This window comes from Myotis davidii, unplaced genomic scaffold, assembly GCF_000327345.1.
Source record: "Myotis davidii unplaced genomic scaffold, ASM32734v1 scaffold130, whole genome shotgun sequence".
Lineage (NCBI taxonomy): Eukaryota > Metazoa > Chordata > Mammalia > Chiroptera > Vespertilionidae > Myotis > Myotis davidii.
Window position 1 is genome coordinate 1,067,919 of NW_006285040.1, and position 16,196 is coordinate 1,084,114.

Consider the following 16,196-nt stretch of genomic DNA (forward strand, 5'->3'; position numbering starts at 1 on the left):
CAGGCTCGATTCCCCTGGCCCTGATCAGGGTGTGTGCGGAAGACAACCAATAGCTGTGTCTCTCTCGCATCGATGTTTCTCTCTCTCTCTGCCTCTCCCCCTCCCTTCCGCTCTCTCTAAAAATCAATGAGAAAATATCCTCGGGAGAGGATTACCAAAAACAAATTCCATGTGATGCTAATCGCCCCTCATGAGAAGTTCCTCTCTCCAGCAAATTGTGTATAGCAGCAAAAGGTAATGTTTTCATTTTTTAGGGCAATAAGAAGTGCCACTCAATAGTGGTGCTGGAAATGCTCCCAAGAAGCAGCGAAAAGTCATGACATTCTAAGAAAAAGTTGAACCAGTTCTCTTACATTAACTGCCTAAGAGACTCGCTGTAAAAAGCAACAACCTCTCCTCTTCCTGTCCACAAAGCAGCAACCACATGTGAGTGCATCTCCATCCACATTGGCCAGGCTGGTGTCCAGAGCGGCAATGCCTGCTCATAGCTCTACTAGAACAGGTTGGGACTGTAACATGACCAGATGCCAAGTGACCAGCGGGTGTTCTCCATTTACTCAGCCCCCCCCAGGTTTTCACAGCTGAAGTTAGCCCTACTCCTCCATCCTCACCACCCACACCACCCTAGAGCACTCTATGCCTTCATGGTGGAAAATGAGAACATCTACATCTCTTGTAGAAAACTTGATATTGAGCGCCCAACCTATACTAACCAGAATAGGGTGATAGGTCAAATTGTGTGTTCCATCACTAAATCCCTCAGATTTTTTAAAAAATATATTTTTATTGATTTCAGAGAGGAAGTGAGAGGGAGAGAGAGATAGAAACATCAATGATGAGAGCGAATCATTGATTGGCTGCTTCCTGCACACACATCCCCCTGCTGGGGATCGAATCCACAACCCAGGCACGTGCCCTGACTGAGAATTGAACCATGACCTCCTGGTTGATAGGTGGATGATCAACCACTGAGCCATGCCGGTCAGGCATGCTTTCCGATGATTTGATGGACCCCTGAATGTTGATCTGGCAGAACTCCAGACCAACCCAATGCACTATCCCTGCATCCACTTCCCTCTGGCCATGTACACCCAAAATCTCTGCTGAGAAAGCCCACCAAGAACGGCCGTCTGTAGCAGAGATCACCAATGTGTGCTTTGAGCCAGCCAACCAGGTGGTGAAATGTGACTCTCACCACGGTAAATACATGGCTTGCTGCCTGTTGTACAGAGGTGACATGGTTCCCAGAGATGTCAGTGCTGCCACTGCCACCATCAAGACGAAGTTGATCACCCAGCGTGTGGACTGGCGCCCCACTGGCTTCAAAGTTGGCATTAATTACCAGCCTCCCACTGTGGTATCAGGTGGAAACCTGGCCAACGTACAGCGAGCTGTGTTCACGCTGAGCAATACCACAGCGACTGCTGAGGCCTGGGTCGCCTGGACAAGTTTGACCTGATGCATGCCAAGCGTGCCTTTGTTCACTGGTACGTGCGTGGGTGAGGGCATGGAGGAAGGAGAGCTTTCTGAGGCCCATGAGGACATGGCTGCCTTTGAGAGAAATTATGAGGAGGTTGGTGTGGATTCTGTTGAAGGAAAGGGTGAGGAAGAAGGAGAGGAATAAAGTTAAAATGTCACAACAGTGCTGCTTTTACAGGGAAGCTTATTCTATTTTTTTAATTTCTTTATTGATTAAGGTATTACATATGTGTCCTTATCCGACTTCCCCAACTCATGCCCTCACCCCCCTGTTGTCTGTGTCCATTAGTTAGGCTTATATGCATGCATATAAGTCCTTTGGTTGATCTTTCCCCGTTACCTCCACCCTCCCCTACCTTCCCTCTGGGGTTGGACAGTCTGATCGATGCTTCTCTGTCTCTGGATCTGTTTTTACACTTTGGAAAGTTATGGTCTGTTCAGTTGTTGGATGTAGCAGTGCATACTCTCATATACAATAACTGGCCTAGGCTTTAAAAAACACGAAGCTTTGTTACAGTCCCAACCTGTCCATTTCTCTGATGGGTTTGAAAAAAGTATTCCTTGTCTTAAATTTAAAAAAGTTGAATTACTTAACATGTACCATAGATTGAGAGCTCTAACTGGGGCTGCCTGCATTGCCAGATAAATGAATCCAGCATAAAGACCATTATAAACAAAAAAAGAAATTCATGAAGCCATCACTGCAGGTACACCCACAGTCATGAAAATTTTGTGCTTTTCGTGAATATCTTTTTATCTTGTATTGAAATGCAGCTTTTATGGGAATGCAGGATTGCTGTGAGAAAGGCACGGCTACAGACACTAATATGACTTGAGAAAAAGCAAACTCATTATATGACAACTTAAAGCGAATGGATGGTAACGGACCTAAAGCTCAAGAATGTAATGGCAAAGGATGGTCTGGTAATTTTAGAAAGAGGTTTGGCTTAAAAATGTCAAGATAATATGGGAAGCAGCTTCTGCCGACCAACAGGCAGCAGACAAGTTCCTAGACACAAGTAAGAAAATCGCTGAGAAGAAAGGATATCTGCCTGAACGGGTTTTTAATGCAAATGAAAGTGCTCTATTCTGGAAAAAATAAATGCCACAAACGACATTTATTAGTAAGGAAAAGAGCACCACGATTTGAGGCAGGAAGGGATAGCTAACTCTACTATTTTGTTCAAATGCAGTCAGGCATCAGGACTGCCCTTACCTATAAAACTGCTAAACCCCATGCCTTGTTAGTACCATAAAAGCAAAGAAACATCACCTATTCTTCCAAAAGCATCCAGTGCTGTCTTCACAAGCTTCTCTCCTGCTTCCACTGAATCTGAGAAAAGGGAAATTAGTACAAAACTTCAGTAGTATCTCTCAAAATGATTTCTAACTTCTTTTTTAAAATTTTTTAGTTATTTTAGAGCAGCGGTTCTCAACCTGTGGGTCGCGACCCCTTTGGCGGTCGAATGACCCTTTCACAGGGGTCGCCTAAGACCATCCTGCATATCAGATATTTACATTACAATTCATAACAGTAGCAAAATTACAGTTATTAAGTAGCAACGAAAATAATTTTATGGTTGAGTCACAACATGAGGAACTGTATTTAAAGGGCCAGAAGGTTGAGAACCACTGTTTTAGAGAGAGAAAAGAAAGAGGGAGGGAGAAAAGAAGGTGCACATTTAAATTGAAAAAACATGTTCAACACTATATACTACATGTGGAAAATAAACCTGTTTTTTAATACTAAACACAAGAAATAAAGCTTGGCAAAAATAGTAGTTTCACTGTTTTCTGCTAATCAGCTGAGGGGAAGGGCTCACATCCCCAGAGTTGTGTGTCAAATGGTCAGCTGTCAAGTCACTGTCACCACTGCCTCTTTCTATATCCTCTGCAATCACAGGGGAGGATCCAGGAAACACAGTCCCTTTCTGAGGTCACATATAGTCCTGAATTAGCTAGGTCAAAAAGAGATAGTCATCTAAAGCACGGAAAAGTAGAAGCCTACAGATGCAGGCAATCACGTGAGGAGATGTAAAGCCAACAACTCATCCCTGCTGCAGGCTGAGATGGTCATGGACAGTTTCCCTGACATGCACTTCCTCAACCCTTCCAATGGCTATGTTCGCCTCTAATTCTCTGTATTGAAACCCTCACACCTGGAAAACCTAGAGGGGCTTCGGTTTTTCTGACTGAATCCTGATTGACACAGATTGCATGTCAAAACTAGGGCGGGAGTGGGGGAGGGTCTGGAATTTTTATCTTTATAAAATAGGTTTTTAAAACACCAAAATTTAAATTAAAAAAAAAAAGGTGAAGACAGTTTTCTAGACCCTTAATGTGGAAAGAAGATACTAAAATGTCTGTTTCATTATTCCTTTAAACTCTCAAAATAAATCATATCCTATTTCTTTTCCTCTAAAATTTCCAAATGAAGTCACTGGTAATCTAATTTAATCCCTGGCCCATATAAACAATTTAATTTGCAGAAAAATTAGTAAGTGCTAACTTTTTAAAGTAAATCTATTTAAGAAGGTTCCTTACAAATACTATTAGACTCAATACATCAAATGTAAAGATTGTATTTGCTGTTTTTCTCGTGGCTTCACTTTAATGCCTAACTTTGACACAAGTATTTATAAAAATAAGAAGTTACATATAGCAAGATTACTTGTAAATAATGGAATATAGAGGTTGAGTACAGAAAGGGGGCATTTCACTTCTTACATGATATTACTTTTATTAAATTTTTAAACAATTTCAAAAGAAAAATGTAATGTTATTCTACAGAAATACATTAAGGCCTTTTAGCTAAAACAGGTCTTTTAAGAACAAGAACATATTCATAACACATCTACAACAATTTATTGATTATATCATGTGCTCATTAATAAAAAAATTAAGTAAGCAATAGAAAAGGTAGACATGAAATAATCTATATCAAGAGTTAAAAATTCTCACATATAATAAAAAATATGTAGCCAAATAACTTTGTTTGACTTAGATAAAATCTAATTTCATAATTACACTGGAATGCAGAGATATTTGCTCAATGATTATCAATGTGTGCAATAGCATTAGCTGTAGGAAACATTTAAAAATAGTCGAATTCTCTCAAATACCATACCATAGTTGGCCACTGCCTTTCCACCTTTCCTTCTTATTTCTTCAACAACCTTATCGGCAGCTAAGGAGCCTTTACCAACTCCCTTGAAGTCCCCTCCTAAATCATTCACTGCAATGTAAAAACAAACAAACATGCAATCATTTCTAGACTTTCAAAGTATTGAGTTGAAATAAAATTATTAGTATATTTCTTTAGTCATCTGCCCAATTACATCCTATCTCACCCCCATCTTACTGAACACACCATGAGGTATATTCAAAACATGCCTCTCTTTTTGTTTTTAAATACAGACATGAAAAAGCAATAAAAATATTTAAACAGGTTTGTCATAAAATTTTAATTGTATAATCCTTTTGTTTTTTAAAAAAGAAAAAGAACATGATTTAACCCACTTTTAGAAAAAAGGAAAGAATAGGAAAAAACTAACGATCACTTTTAGATTAAACACACAATGACATTTGTTTATTTCTGGGATTTTCCATTTAATAGTTTCGGATGGTGTTTGACAGCATGTAACTGAAACTGTGGGAAGTAAAACCATGAAAAAAGGGAACTAATGTACACTTAAAAATTTGTTAAGAGGATAGACCTAATATCAAGTGTTCTTACCATAGTTTAAAAAGAAAGGTTAAAAATACATTATGAAATAACTTCTCTATGTGAAGAAAGCCTTTGTTTACAGAAATGGTGATAAAGAACAAACATGATATTAAACTATTAGAGAAGCAACTTAGTAAGTTTTCACATATATATACTATGCCATAATCTATGATGAAGCAAATAAAACTATTAAGAAAATCAAAATTACATACAGAACTAATTTATACCATGTTCAGTCACTAATTTATGACTCCGTTTTTATATCTTTAACTGACCACACTACCAGATAATATCTGCCTATATCCAATTACATAGATATAAATGTTAATTGAGCATTTACTATTTGCAAGGAAATCTACAGAAGAACAAAAGATGAATAAGAACGGTACATCTTAAAGCGTTTATAATCTATGAATACCATAATGCACAATAAATTTTAACATAAAGTAAATAAAGGCCAACATAACTAAATAATAAGGCCAGACAAAGTAAATTTACACAATAATTTAAGGTAAAATTTATGAAATAACATGCAAAAACTAATGAAAAGATACATAGGTCAATGCCAAATATTTAAAAAAAAACAGAATTTAAGAAAAATACTTGGGACAAAAAATTAATGTGCATTGCAAAATGATCTGTAAGATTGCTTAGGAATATAATAAAAAATATTAACCAGTTAACCGCCACGATATTTTGAATTTAATTTTAAAAAGTTCACCACTTGCATCTATAGACACTTATGGTGTACAAATGGTTAAATAATAAATGGCATGATGGCATATACTAAATTTTAAAGTATTTTAATATTAGTTGATGATTACCACATCTGAAAAAAAATACTTTTTCTTCTGAAGAATGGTTTTGTTTTGTTTGCTTTTTGTAGATTGGAATGAGAGTGGCAAGTGGTTGAGGTGGTAACAATAATACAGCGAAAAAGCAAATGCCTAGCCACACTTAAAATTAGCTAAATAAATGTGTCTTTAATTAACTTTTTTTCTAAGGGAATATGTTTTTCAAAATGTGCACTGGGACATATTTTTTCTAACAATATAGACTTACCATTTTTACTGCATGTAAAAAATAATAAAACCACAAACACAAAATAATAAAAAGAGGCTTACATTATCCCTCAAGAGATTTAAAGAAAGCAGTAGTATGATTCAAGACTAAATTCCTATTAATTGTTATTTCCATGCAAATGACCTAAAACAACTAGCAAAAAATATCAAGAGTTTAAGACATGAAGCTAACAGTCTTTTAAGAGCCTTTTTAACTAAGCAAGGGAAAGTTCAAAAGCAAATTGGCAAATGGGATATTTAAAGAATTGTTCAATTGTGCAATGAAACACCACCCCCAAGTGGAAATTGGTCAAAGTGCAACAACACAGGTAAGCATTGAGACCAATAATGTGCAGTGAAAACAGTATCAGAACAGATTTATTCAAGGTAAGTCTTTACATTTGAGAGCATTAAATTAGCACTGACCTCATTCAATCATCCCACTGTCACCAGAGCTAAATTACACAACCCTAACTAGAAAAGCCGGTTACATGCTGAAGAGCTTGATGAGAAACAATATTAAGATTTTTTTGCAACTGTACACAAGAGAAATCTATCCATACTGTGTGACACTGTTACCACTTAAATTTATGGCTAAAATTATAATAATAATAATGATTTTTTTAAAATACCATTATCACCTTATACTGGTATGTGTCTACTTGGCATTTTCGAAGAACCATTATGTACACTGCTGCATTTGCTCTCCACACAGCTTTTTAGGAGGTTAGCATGAAGAGCTGTTCCTCCTTTCACGGGTGAGGAAAGTTCAGGAAAGGTTAGGCAACTTGCCCTAGGCTCCAAGGCTGCATGAAATAGCATTATCCAGACCAGAACTCTGACCTACTACAATGCTACTCTGCTCCTCTAATGCTGTAAGCAAGTTTCTTTTATCCTGAAAAGAAGGTAATTATTTCCACTAAAAAAAAATCTTATTTGTTTGGGAAGCTATAGAGGAAATGATAAATCAACCACCTCACTCAAACAAATAGCTTTAAAATAGGTAGTAAAAATGATAAGATGATGATAGTTAAGGACAGTCTTTTCAATTGAAACCATCAAAATATCCCAAAATGTGATATATTTGTAAATTTTCATTTATATTTCTTACTGTTTTGCTTGTTTAAGTCACATTTTTTGGAGTGTTTATCCTTCTTACAGATTTTTAAGGGTACTTTATTTATAAAATATTTTAATTACATGCTATATGTGTTGCATGTAAAGTAAATCATAAATTACTTTATTAAAATGTTGAGAGAGGTAATATCTGAACATTAATATTACTTGATGGTTTCACTTTACTGCTTCAATTTATTATAGTAGTTCCTTCTTTTTTGCTGTAGCTCAATGCAGCTACATTATCAAGAGGAATAAATTAAATGCTTTATATTTGAAAAGTGCTTTATAACTATCTTTACACATATTCACATTCATATATTTATTCAATTCAAGGGTTTGTCACCAAATGAGTTATATCTATTACCAATGGCATATCTGTAAACTATTTTTATTTCCAAAGTAAAACTATGCTTCCAATTCTACATAATTGAAACAACTTTTATATGTATTGATATGTAAGACATCCTTTGTACTAGGTAATCCAAGAAGTGTATAAAAAGATAATAAGGCCCTAACCGGTTTGGCTCAGTGGATAGAGCATCAGCCTGCGGACTCAAGGGTCCCAGGTTCGATTCCGGTCAAGGGCATGTACCTTGGTTGTGAGCACATCCCCAGTAGGGTGTGTGCAGGAGGCAGCTGATTGATGTTTCTCATTGATGTTTCTAACTCTCTATCCCTCTCCCTTCTTCTCTGTAAAAAATCAATAAAATATATTTAAAATTTAAAAAAATATAAAAAGATAATAAAGGCAATATTATATTATAAAAGTATTTATTTTTTGGAGAAGTTACTTTTTTTTTTTTGGCCCACCACCTCAACTCCCTTCCCCTCTGCCAACTGTTTTCTGTTCTATGAGTATGTTTTGTTAGTTCATTTATTTTCTTTAGATTTCACAGATAAGTAAAACCATATGGTATTTGTCATTTTCAGTCTGATTTCACCTAGCATAATACCTTCTAGGTTCATCCATGTTGTCGAAAATGGTAAGATTTTGTTCTTTTTGTGGCCAACTAATATTCCATTGTATATAGGGGTGAACAAAAGTAGGTTTGCAATTGTGAATATGCAAAGCAGAAGCTATTACTTTGAGTTTTTAAGAAATGCAAACTCAAAAAGTCCCTTTTTACACATCCTCTATACCAGTGATGGCGAACCTATGACACGCGTGTCAGAGGTGACACGCGAACTCATTTTTTGGTTGATTTTTCTTTGTTAAATGTCATTTAAATATATAAAATAAATATCAAAAATATGTCTTCGTTTTACTATGGTTGCATATATCAAAAAATTTCTATATGTGACACGGCACCAGAGTTAAGTTAGGGTTTTTCAAAATGCTGACACGCCAAGCTCAAAAGGTTCGCCATCACTGCTCTATACCTATCTCTCCCACAGATAACTGCATTAGGCTGTTCCTTGTATGTCCTTCTAGACATTTCTGTTTGAGGACATTTTCCACTTTTTAAAGTTAATTTTGAGAGAGAGAGGAAGGGAGAAGGATAAAGAGAAACATCGATGTAAGAAAGAAACATTGATGTGAGAGAGAAGCATCAATCGGCTGCCTCCCGCATGCACCCTGATCAGGGACAAAGTCCACAACCTGGCCAAGTGTCCTGACTGGGAATCGAATCAGCAACCTTTTGGTGCACAGGACAACACTCCAACCAACTGAGCGACACCAGCCAGGGTGATCTTTCCCCATTTTGATAAAGTTTCCTATAGTGAACAATAGCATTAAGAATAATTTCATAGGTTCTGGTTGCGTAGTTCAGTTGGTTAGAGCATTGTCCAAATACAACAAGGTTGAGGGTTCAATTCCTGGTCAGGCCACATACAAGAATGCATAAATGAATGCATAAATAAGTGGAATAATAAATTGATGTTTTTATCCTCTCACTCTCCGTCCCTTCTTCCCTCCCACCCTCTCACTCTAAAATTAACAAAATGTTTTTTAATTTTTTAATTTAAAAAAGTATAATTTAATTGATTTTAAATATATTTTATTGATTTAAGAGAAAGGGAAAGGGAGAGAAACATCAATAATGAGAATCATTGATTGGCTGCCTCCTGCAGGCCCCACACTGGGGATCAAGCCTGCAACCCAGGCATGTGCCCTGGACTGGAATCTTTCTTCTTGTGTCATAAAGATTTAACTTATTCACTCAATTGGCATCTATGTCCTAATCAATTACTAAGCAAAGCACTTTCCTTACACTTGAAGGGATGCACCAGGGCCTAAGGCAGGCCCTTGTCTCTAAGCAACTGTAAAGGAAACATGGTGCTTACGCAAACAGACCTCAGGCTCACTCTGATGTATCTGGTTCATGAGCACAGCGCCTGCATGGGCTCCTTTCTTTTCCCTTTACAAAGGGCTTTCGTTTTTTGTGTCATTTAATCTCCATCATAATCCTGGAAGTTAGGTACGGCGGCTACTCATATTCAGAGGTCACGTAGTTGGGCAGCGGAGCTAGGATTTGAAGCCTGCCCTAACGTCACAGGCAATTCCCTTTTCCCACTCCAATTCCCCTTCCAGCCATCGCCATCACACAGCAGTGAAAAACACGGGCTCTGACCAGACCCCGTGAACTTCAGACCCACCTTTACCAATTATGTAACTGCAGCAGAGAAAAGAAAACATGTCAATCTTACTTTTAAAAACTGAACTTCAATCACTCAAAGGTGTTACTTCTCCAGTTCAAGAACAGAAAACAGAAAACAATCGGCCTTTCTTACTATCAAAGAAAAGGTCCTTCTTACTGAACACTTCAATCACTGCATGCATGCCCTCACGATAAAACGCAGTATCAGGAAACTGGGTACGGCTCACCTACTGAGGAAACCTCAAAACTGTTCCATTTCCAGTATTTTCTTCAGGTTCGTGCAAACATTTTCTGAAAGATACAATTTCTACAAAACCAGATGACCCTTGTTGCAATATCAAGCAAAGGCTTAGCAGTCTTATACCCAGATTTAAATCTCCCATAATTTTACATGACGGAATATAAAATGTAGCAATCCTATTAACATGAAGTTAGGGAATATCTTAAGTGATGCCCGGGACTTTGGGCGTGGCCAGTGATTTTCTTTGGCCAATGGAATGTGAGTGGAAGCGGCATGCCTCTGAACAGAAGCTCTCAGAGCCACCATGTGGATCTACTGTTGTTTTTCCTCTGTCCCAAGAGCCATGTCCCAGATGGAAGCCGCTCCTTTGGCTGGGATCCTGAAATTAGGAAGACACACAGAGCAGAGACACAGCTGACCAGAAGATGAAAGGTCACATAAGCATGAAATAATCCTGTTATTGTAAACCATTTAAATGTGCCTGTTAATCCAGCATAAGCCAGCAAAAGTTGATTTAAGGCAGTGGTTCTCAACCTTCTGGCCCTTTAAATACAGTTCCTCTTGTTGTGACCCAACCATAAAATTATTTTCGTTGCTACTTCATAATTGTAATGTTGCTACTGTTATGAATCGTAATGTAAATATCTGATATGCAGGATGGTCTTAGGCGACCCCTGTGAAAGGGTCGTTCGACCGCCAAAGGGGTTGCGACCAACAGGTTGAGAACCGCTGATTTAAAGGCTAAACAAGCTACTCTATTTTTTAAGGACTTGCTTCTTACTGGCCTCGGAGCTAGTCACAGATTTTTCTGAAAACAAGATTCTCTGATGTCATAACATCCTAGGTTTGTTTATTCCTCTTTAATATATTTTGCTTGCTCAGGTTTAAAAAAAATTGCTGAGCAGAAGAAAAAATTTACAGGAGAAATGTTAGCACATGTGATGCAATCTAGAAGCAGGGTATCTGTTTTTAAAAAACTAAAGTAGAGGGTGGTGTTGATTAGGAAAGAGCACAACCCATTTATGCCTAGAAAGTTCACAGGTAAGTCACAGACTTAGAAGTGGAAGAAATCAACAACCAAAAGTTTCACATAGATTGACTTCTCCCCTAAACCAAACTAAATCTGGCGCTCTCAGCCAAGATTGGCAAATATTTTTCCAAGACACACATTTTCTACCTTCTTAGACTTTCACCAGCACCTGCTGCAATACCATCTCTAAGGCAATGACAAAATAAATAGACACGCTGTCCCTGTTTACCTTTTAGAACTTAAAAACTCCTAATCAAAATTTACCAAAGGTCGCAAATATAGGAAAGCTGATCCCCACAAAAACACACTGCTGTAAACTTTTCATAAAACAAGTTTATAACCTAAAAAATTTATCTCACTCACAACAAAAAAGGAAACAGAAATTTATTCAACCAATCTCAAAGACACACCAGCCCCTGCCCGCCCCCACCCCCAAAAGCCTATGTCAAACAATAAAAGAACCAATGAAAAAGTAGCTTCTTTGTCCAAAGCAACATTCTAGGTCCTTTAGAAGATACAGAAGATAAAACGAGGTCCTTGCACTTACAGAATTGAGTGGAACAGATGAAAATAAAAAGTTATACGGTAAAAATATTTTTTTAAAAACTGCACTATAGCCCTGACCAGTTTGGCTCAGTGGATAGAGCATTGGCCTGTGCACTGAAGGTACCAGGTTCGATTCCGGTGAGGGGCATGTACCTTGGTTGCAGGCACATCCCCAGTGGGGGGCGGGCAGGAGGCAGCTGATCGATGTTTCTCTCTCATCGATGTTTCTAACTCTCTATCCCTCTCCCTTCCTCTCTGTAAAAAATCAATAAAATATATTTTTTTAAAAAAAACTGCAATATAAAAGAAAAGAAAAAACAGTAACAACATGTGACATTATGCCATGACATGAAATATGCTTAGGAAAATCTGGCAAAGAGGACCTAAACTATACACCCACTAGCCAAATACAGTGTCAAAATGTGTCCTTGCCACAAGAAGCAGATCGGATTAATAGACATGGGCTATGATCTTAAACAAGAAACACCCAAAGTCTCTGTGTCCTTTCCATAAACATTGGTTACACATCCCCAGTGAGGGAACATAATATATTTAATGCCCTGCTTAGGTTTTCTTTGGTTAGAAAATCTGGTTGCTTGCTTACTCTTTTGTTATGTCTCTATAAACAAATGAGGGGACATTTATCTCTACGTAAGATATAAGAAAACTGGGATTGGGAAGCCAACAATTTTATCCCAGAAAAAGATACTAATAAATATTGGGCCATAACATTTGCCCTACCCACCTACCCTACACTGAGCACTTAGTTATTCCCCACAAAGACTTGGATATAGACAATTTTGCCCCTGTGTTCACACCACGACCAAGTACATCAGGCCAGTCCACACCACTTACATTACAAAAACCTCCCACCTTTTGAGATTCTTCAATGCAGCACCTCTCAACTTACCTCTCATAATAAATCTCAAGCTAACTACCCCTTCAATAAAAATTTTTTTAAAACTGTTGTAAAAAGCTTCCATGTGAAAAACTTGGATTAAAGATATGTTTAAAAAGAACAATATACTTTGGATTCCCTAAGTCTAAACTTCTAGTTCTCCAAATGCATTTATTTCTTACTCTTAGCAATGTATTGATACTTAGAGATTTATCTTGCATGAGCCTTCTATCTCAAAAAATGATAGCCCACAATATACCAAATGCAATAAATTCCTTTTATACCATGAATGGCATCCCATCCTTATCAATTGTTAAGTTGCAAATTCTGCGAAAGTAGTTTACTTTCAAATGTAAGTTATAAAGTCAGCCTCAAGGGGAGAGGGGAATTTTTGCTGGCAGAAGAAAAGATTAGTGATGAAATTTGACCTTGACACATTAGTGATATGAAGACAAACGTGGCTGGCTTGTGAAGACTGTCCGTACTTTAGCTGCCAGCTACTGATTAAAAAGAAAAAAAACGTCAACTCACCAACAACTGATGCACCTCTTTCTGCAAAAGCCAGAGCATAGGCTCGGCCCAGACCTAATAAAAAACAAAATAATCACAAAGTTGAGCAAATGTTAGGGTAAGTTTTGGTCCACTCAACGCAATCCCTATTTTAAAGTAACCATGAGCAATTAATTATATGATGTCTTCATTGGTACTCTCAACCTGTATTTCACCCTCCTCTACTTGCAGAGGTTAAAAAGCTTAAAACTGTATTTTCTACCTATCATTTCCTACCATTCTACCTGGCTGCTAGGATGCTAGATGGGAACTGGATTCCACCATTAAACATATTTGCATGAAATCTGGAAAGTGGAAATGAGGCAGACGCCACCTTACTGTGGTTCTAGCTGTTGCTATTGGTTAAGGAGCAGATTTCTTGAAGCTTCCTAGGTATTAAGAAACCGGGGACGTAGTGGCAACTTCTTACCCTAGCTCCCTAAATCTGGAGGGTAGCTTCCATGTTCTACATCCCTGGTATCCAATGAGGCTGCAGCAGTTTAATGGCAGCCTCACAGGTTGAGGCTCCTAATGGGCCTGCTCTGTATTGTTCCACCAGTCATTCCCAGAGGAGCTGCCTAAAATACAAATGGCTACGTTAAATCCTTTCCTGCTTCAAATATCTGGCGATTCTTAAATACTGCACTGGATTTTAATGACACAATCACCAACCACATATTTAATTCTCAATTAAATAGTAATTAAATGTTTAATTCCAGTTCAAAGATATAAGGTATAAATGTACACATTCAAAAATGAATACAGGTTTTACAGGCATAGAATATCTCGGGAAAAATATATGAGGCTGCCAATTAGTGCTCGCATCCAAAGCTGGACAGAGCGTGACTGCTCAAGATTTCATCACGCTACTCAGAATAGTGCACAATTTTAAACTCCTGAAGTTTATTTCTAGAACTTTCCATTTAACAAATTTTTGGGTTAGCGGTAACTGAAGTCACAGGTTAACTGGGGACTAGTGCGGAGTGCTTGACTTGATAAGTATGCAAACTTATCGAGGACTCTTAGATGCCTCTTTAAAGAAGGCCCTCTCCGGAATGAAAATCAGAGAGCCCAGCCATGGGACAGAGGAAAGGAACCGCTAAGTGAGGGACTTTTCGGAGGCAAGGAACTGACAGCTCCACTCCCGGGGGAGGGCGCCCCCAGCCGCTTTCCCGCAACTTTAAAGACTTGAGCGAGGCCCGAGAGTCTCAAGGCAGGTAGAGCCGCCCCTGATGCACAGAGACGAGCTCAGTTAGGACTTTCACCTCGTTCTGCAGCCCGCAGCCGAGCCCCGCCTCCCTCCTCGCGTAACTCTGGGGCCCACGGGCGGCTGCACAGGGCGGGTCGGGGAAGGGGTTGCAGCTGACCGCGTGGGTAGGAGCGAGGACTCTTAGATGCCTCTTTAAAGAAGGCCCTCTCCGGAATGAAAATCAGAGAGCCCAGCCATGGGACAGAGGAAAGGAACCGCTAAGTGAGGGACTTTTCGGAGGCAAGGAACTGACAGCTCCACTCCCGGGGGAGGGCGCCCCCAGCCGCTTTCCCGCAACTTTAAAGACTTGAGCGAGGCCCGAGAGTCTCAAGGCAGGTAGAGCCGCCCCTGATGCACAGAGACGAGCTCAGTTAGGACTTTCCCCTCGTTCTGCAGCCCGCAGCCGAGCCCCGCCTCCCTCCTCGCGTAACTCTGGGGCCCACGGGCGGCTGCACAGGGCGGGTCGGGGAAGGGGTTGCAGCTGACCGCGTGGGGAGGGGTCCGTGGCCCCCCACGCACGACCGCCAGCCACACCTCTCCCTCCACAACAGACTCGGTGTCCTGACAACAGCAGTTTTTCGTCCTCTCCCCCTATACCAACGCGTCCAGCCCCTCGCTCCCCAGGCCGCTTCTTCCCGACCCCACCCCGCCGCCCGCAGCCCCATACAGAGCCCGGACGGCAGCTGCTCCCAAGCCGCGACCCCAGGGACTGCGTGCCCTCCAGCCTTCGCGTGCTCACCTCCCCCTGCGCCGGTGACCAGAACCACCCGCCCGTCGAATCTCAGCGGCGAGGCCATGAGTCCAACCTGCAAGACACACAGGGACACAAGCAGAACCTCCGGAGCTCGGACTGCGGGACTGGGAGGAGACGGGCAAAGAGGAGGCGGGTGCGAGTGACCTGCTGGGAAGGAGACGGACGCCGTAGTTTTCCAAGTGCGCCTGCGCGGAGACCCTTGGCCCTCTGGGAAATGTAGTCCAGCGTGCCTCCAGCGGGGAGGTGGCGGGGAGAGCCCGCCCAAGGGGCTTAGTTTGAAAGCCCATTTCTGCTGCACGAATTAGTAATAGGAGCTGCTGGAACTTGTGTGGTAAAATAGCTGACTTGGCACCTTGAGTTTATTCATTCACCCGTTGTTTTGTCATTCACTCAACAAACGTTTTCTGGATTTAGGAGCTAGCCTAGAGACATAGGACGCAGCCCCTATCCTTAAGTAGCTTTCAAAACAGCCTCTAAGAAGGAATGGCACCCTTACCAATGAGTAAAGATGCCTCAGAATGTAATCTCTGGACCTCCTGCATGAAGTTCATCTGGGAACTGTCAAAAATGCATAGTCGCGGACCCCCACGCTGATCCCCCAAAACAGAATCGCGGGACCAAAAACAAGGTTCACAAGTGCCCCTAAATGATTTTTGGTTTTGTATGTTGATATCAGTCCTATGATGTAATTCAGTCAACATTTATAAAGCACAAGTTTACAGATGAACAGTAAAGTCATCCAGAGTTACCCAAAGTCAAATATAAACCTTTAATAACAGTGTAAGACCTGTGGCAAATATGTACAAGTTAGCTAAATGGTGCCAAAATAAACGGACCCTATCCCTGTTGGGGAGAAAGGGGAAAACTTTCCAAAGGAGATGACGCACAAAGTACTTTCAGAAGTGAACTATGAAAAAAAAAAAAAAAAGAGGACATTACAGGC

General features: G+C 39.8%; 1 protein-coding gene and 1 pseudogene across 2 annotated transcripts in view; one reads left to right on the plus strand and one right to left on the minus strand.

Annotated features, from left to right (window-relative positions):
• HSD17B4 (hydroxysteroid (17-beta) dehydrogenase 4) overlaps positions 1-15,433 on the minus strand; it is a 71,250-nt gene extending 55,817 nt beyond the window's left edge. The window contains exons 1-4 of one of the 2 annotated variants that reach the window (XM_006755253.2): positions 15,239-15,428; positions 13,233-13,286; positions 4,607-4,714; positions 2,753-2,812 (exon numbers count right to left, since the gene is read on the minus strand). In XM_006755253.2, the coding sequence (XP_006755316.1) occupies positions 2,753-2,812; positions 4,607-4,714; positions 13,233-13,286; positions 15,239-15,296 (280 nt within the window). In that variant the 5' untranslated portion in view covers positions 15,297-15,428. Of the gene's footprint in view, positions 1-2,752; positions 2,813-4,606; positions 4,715-13,232; positions 13,287-15,238 lie in introns of both variants that reach the window. The other variant, XM_015558442.1, reaches the window with a different exon arrangement.
• LOC102766874 lies at positions 95-1,709 on the plus strand (annotated as a pseudogene).
• Positions 15,434-16,196: the final 763 nt, after the last annotated feature.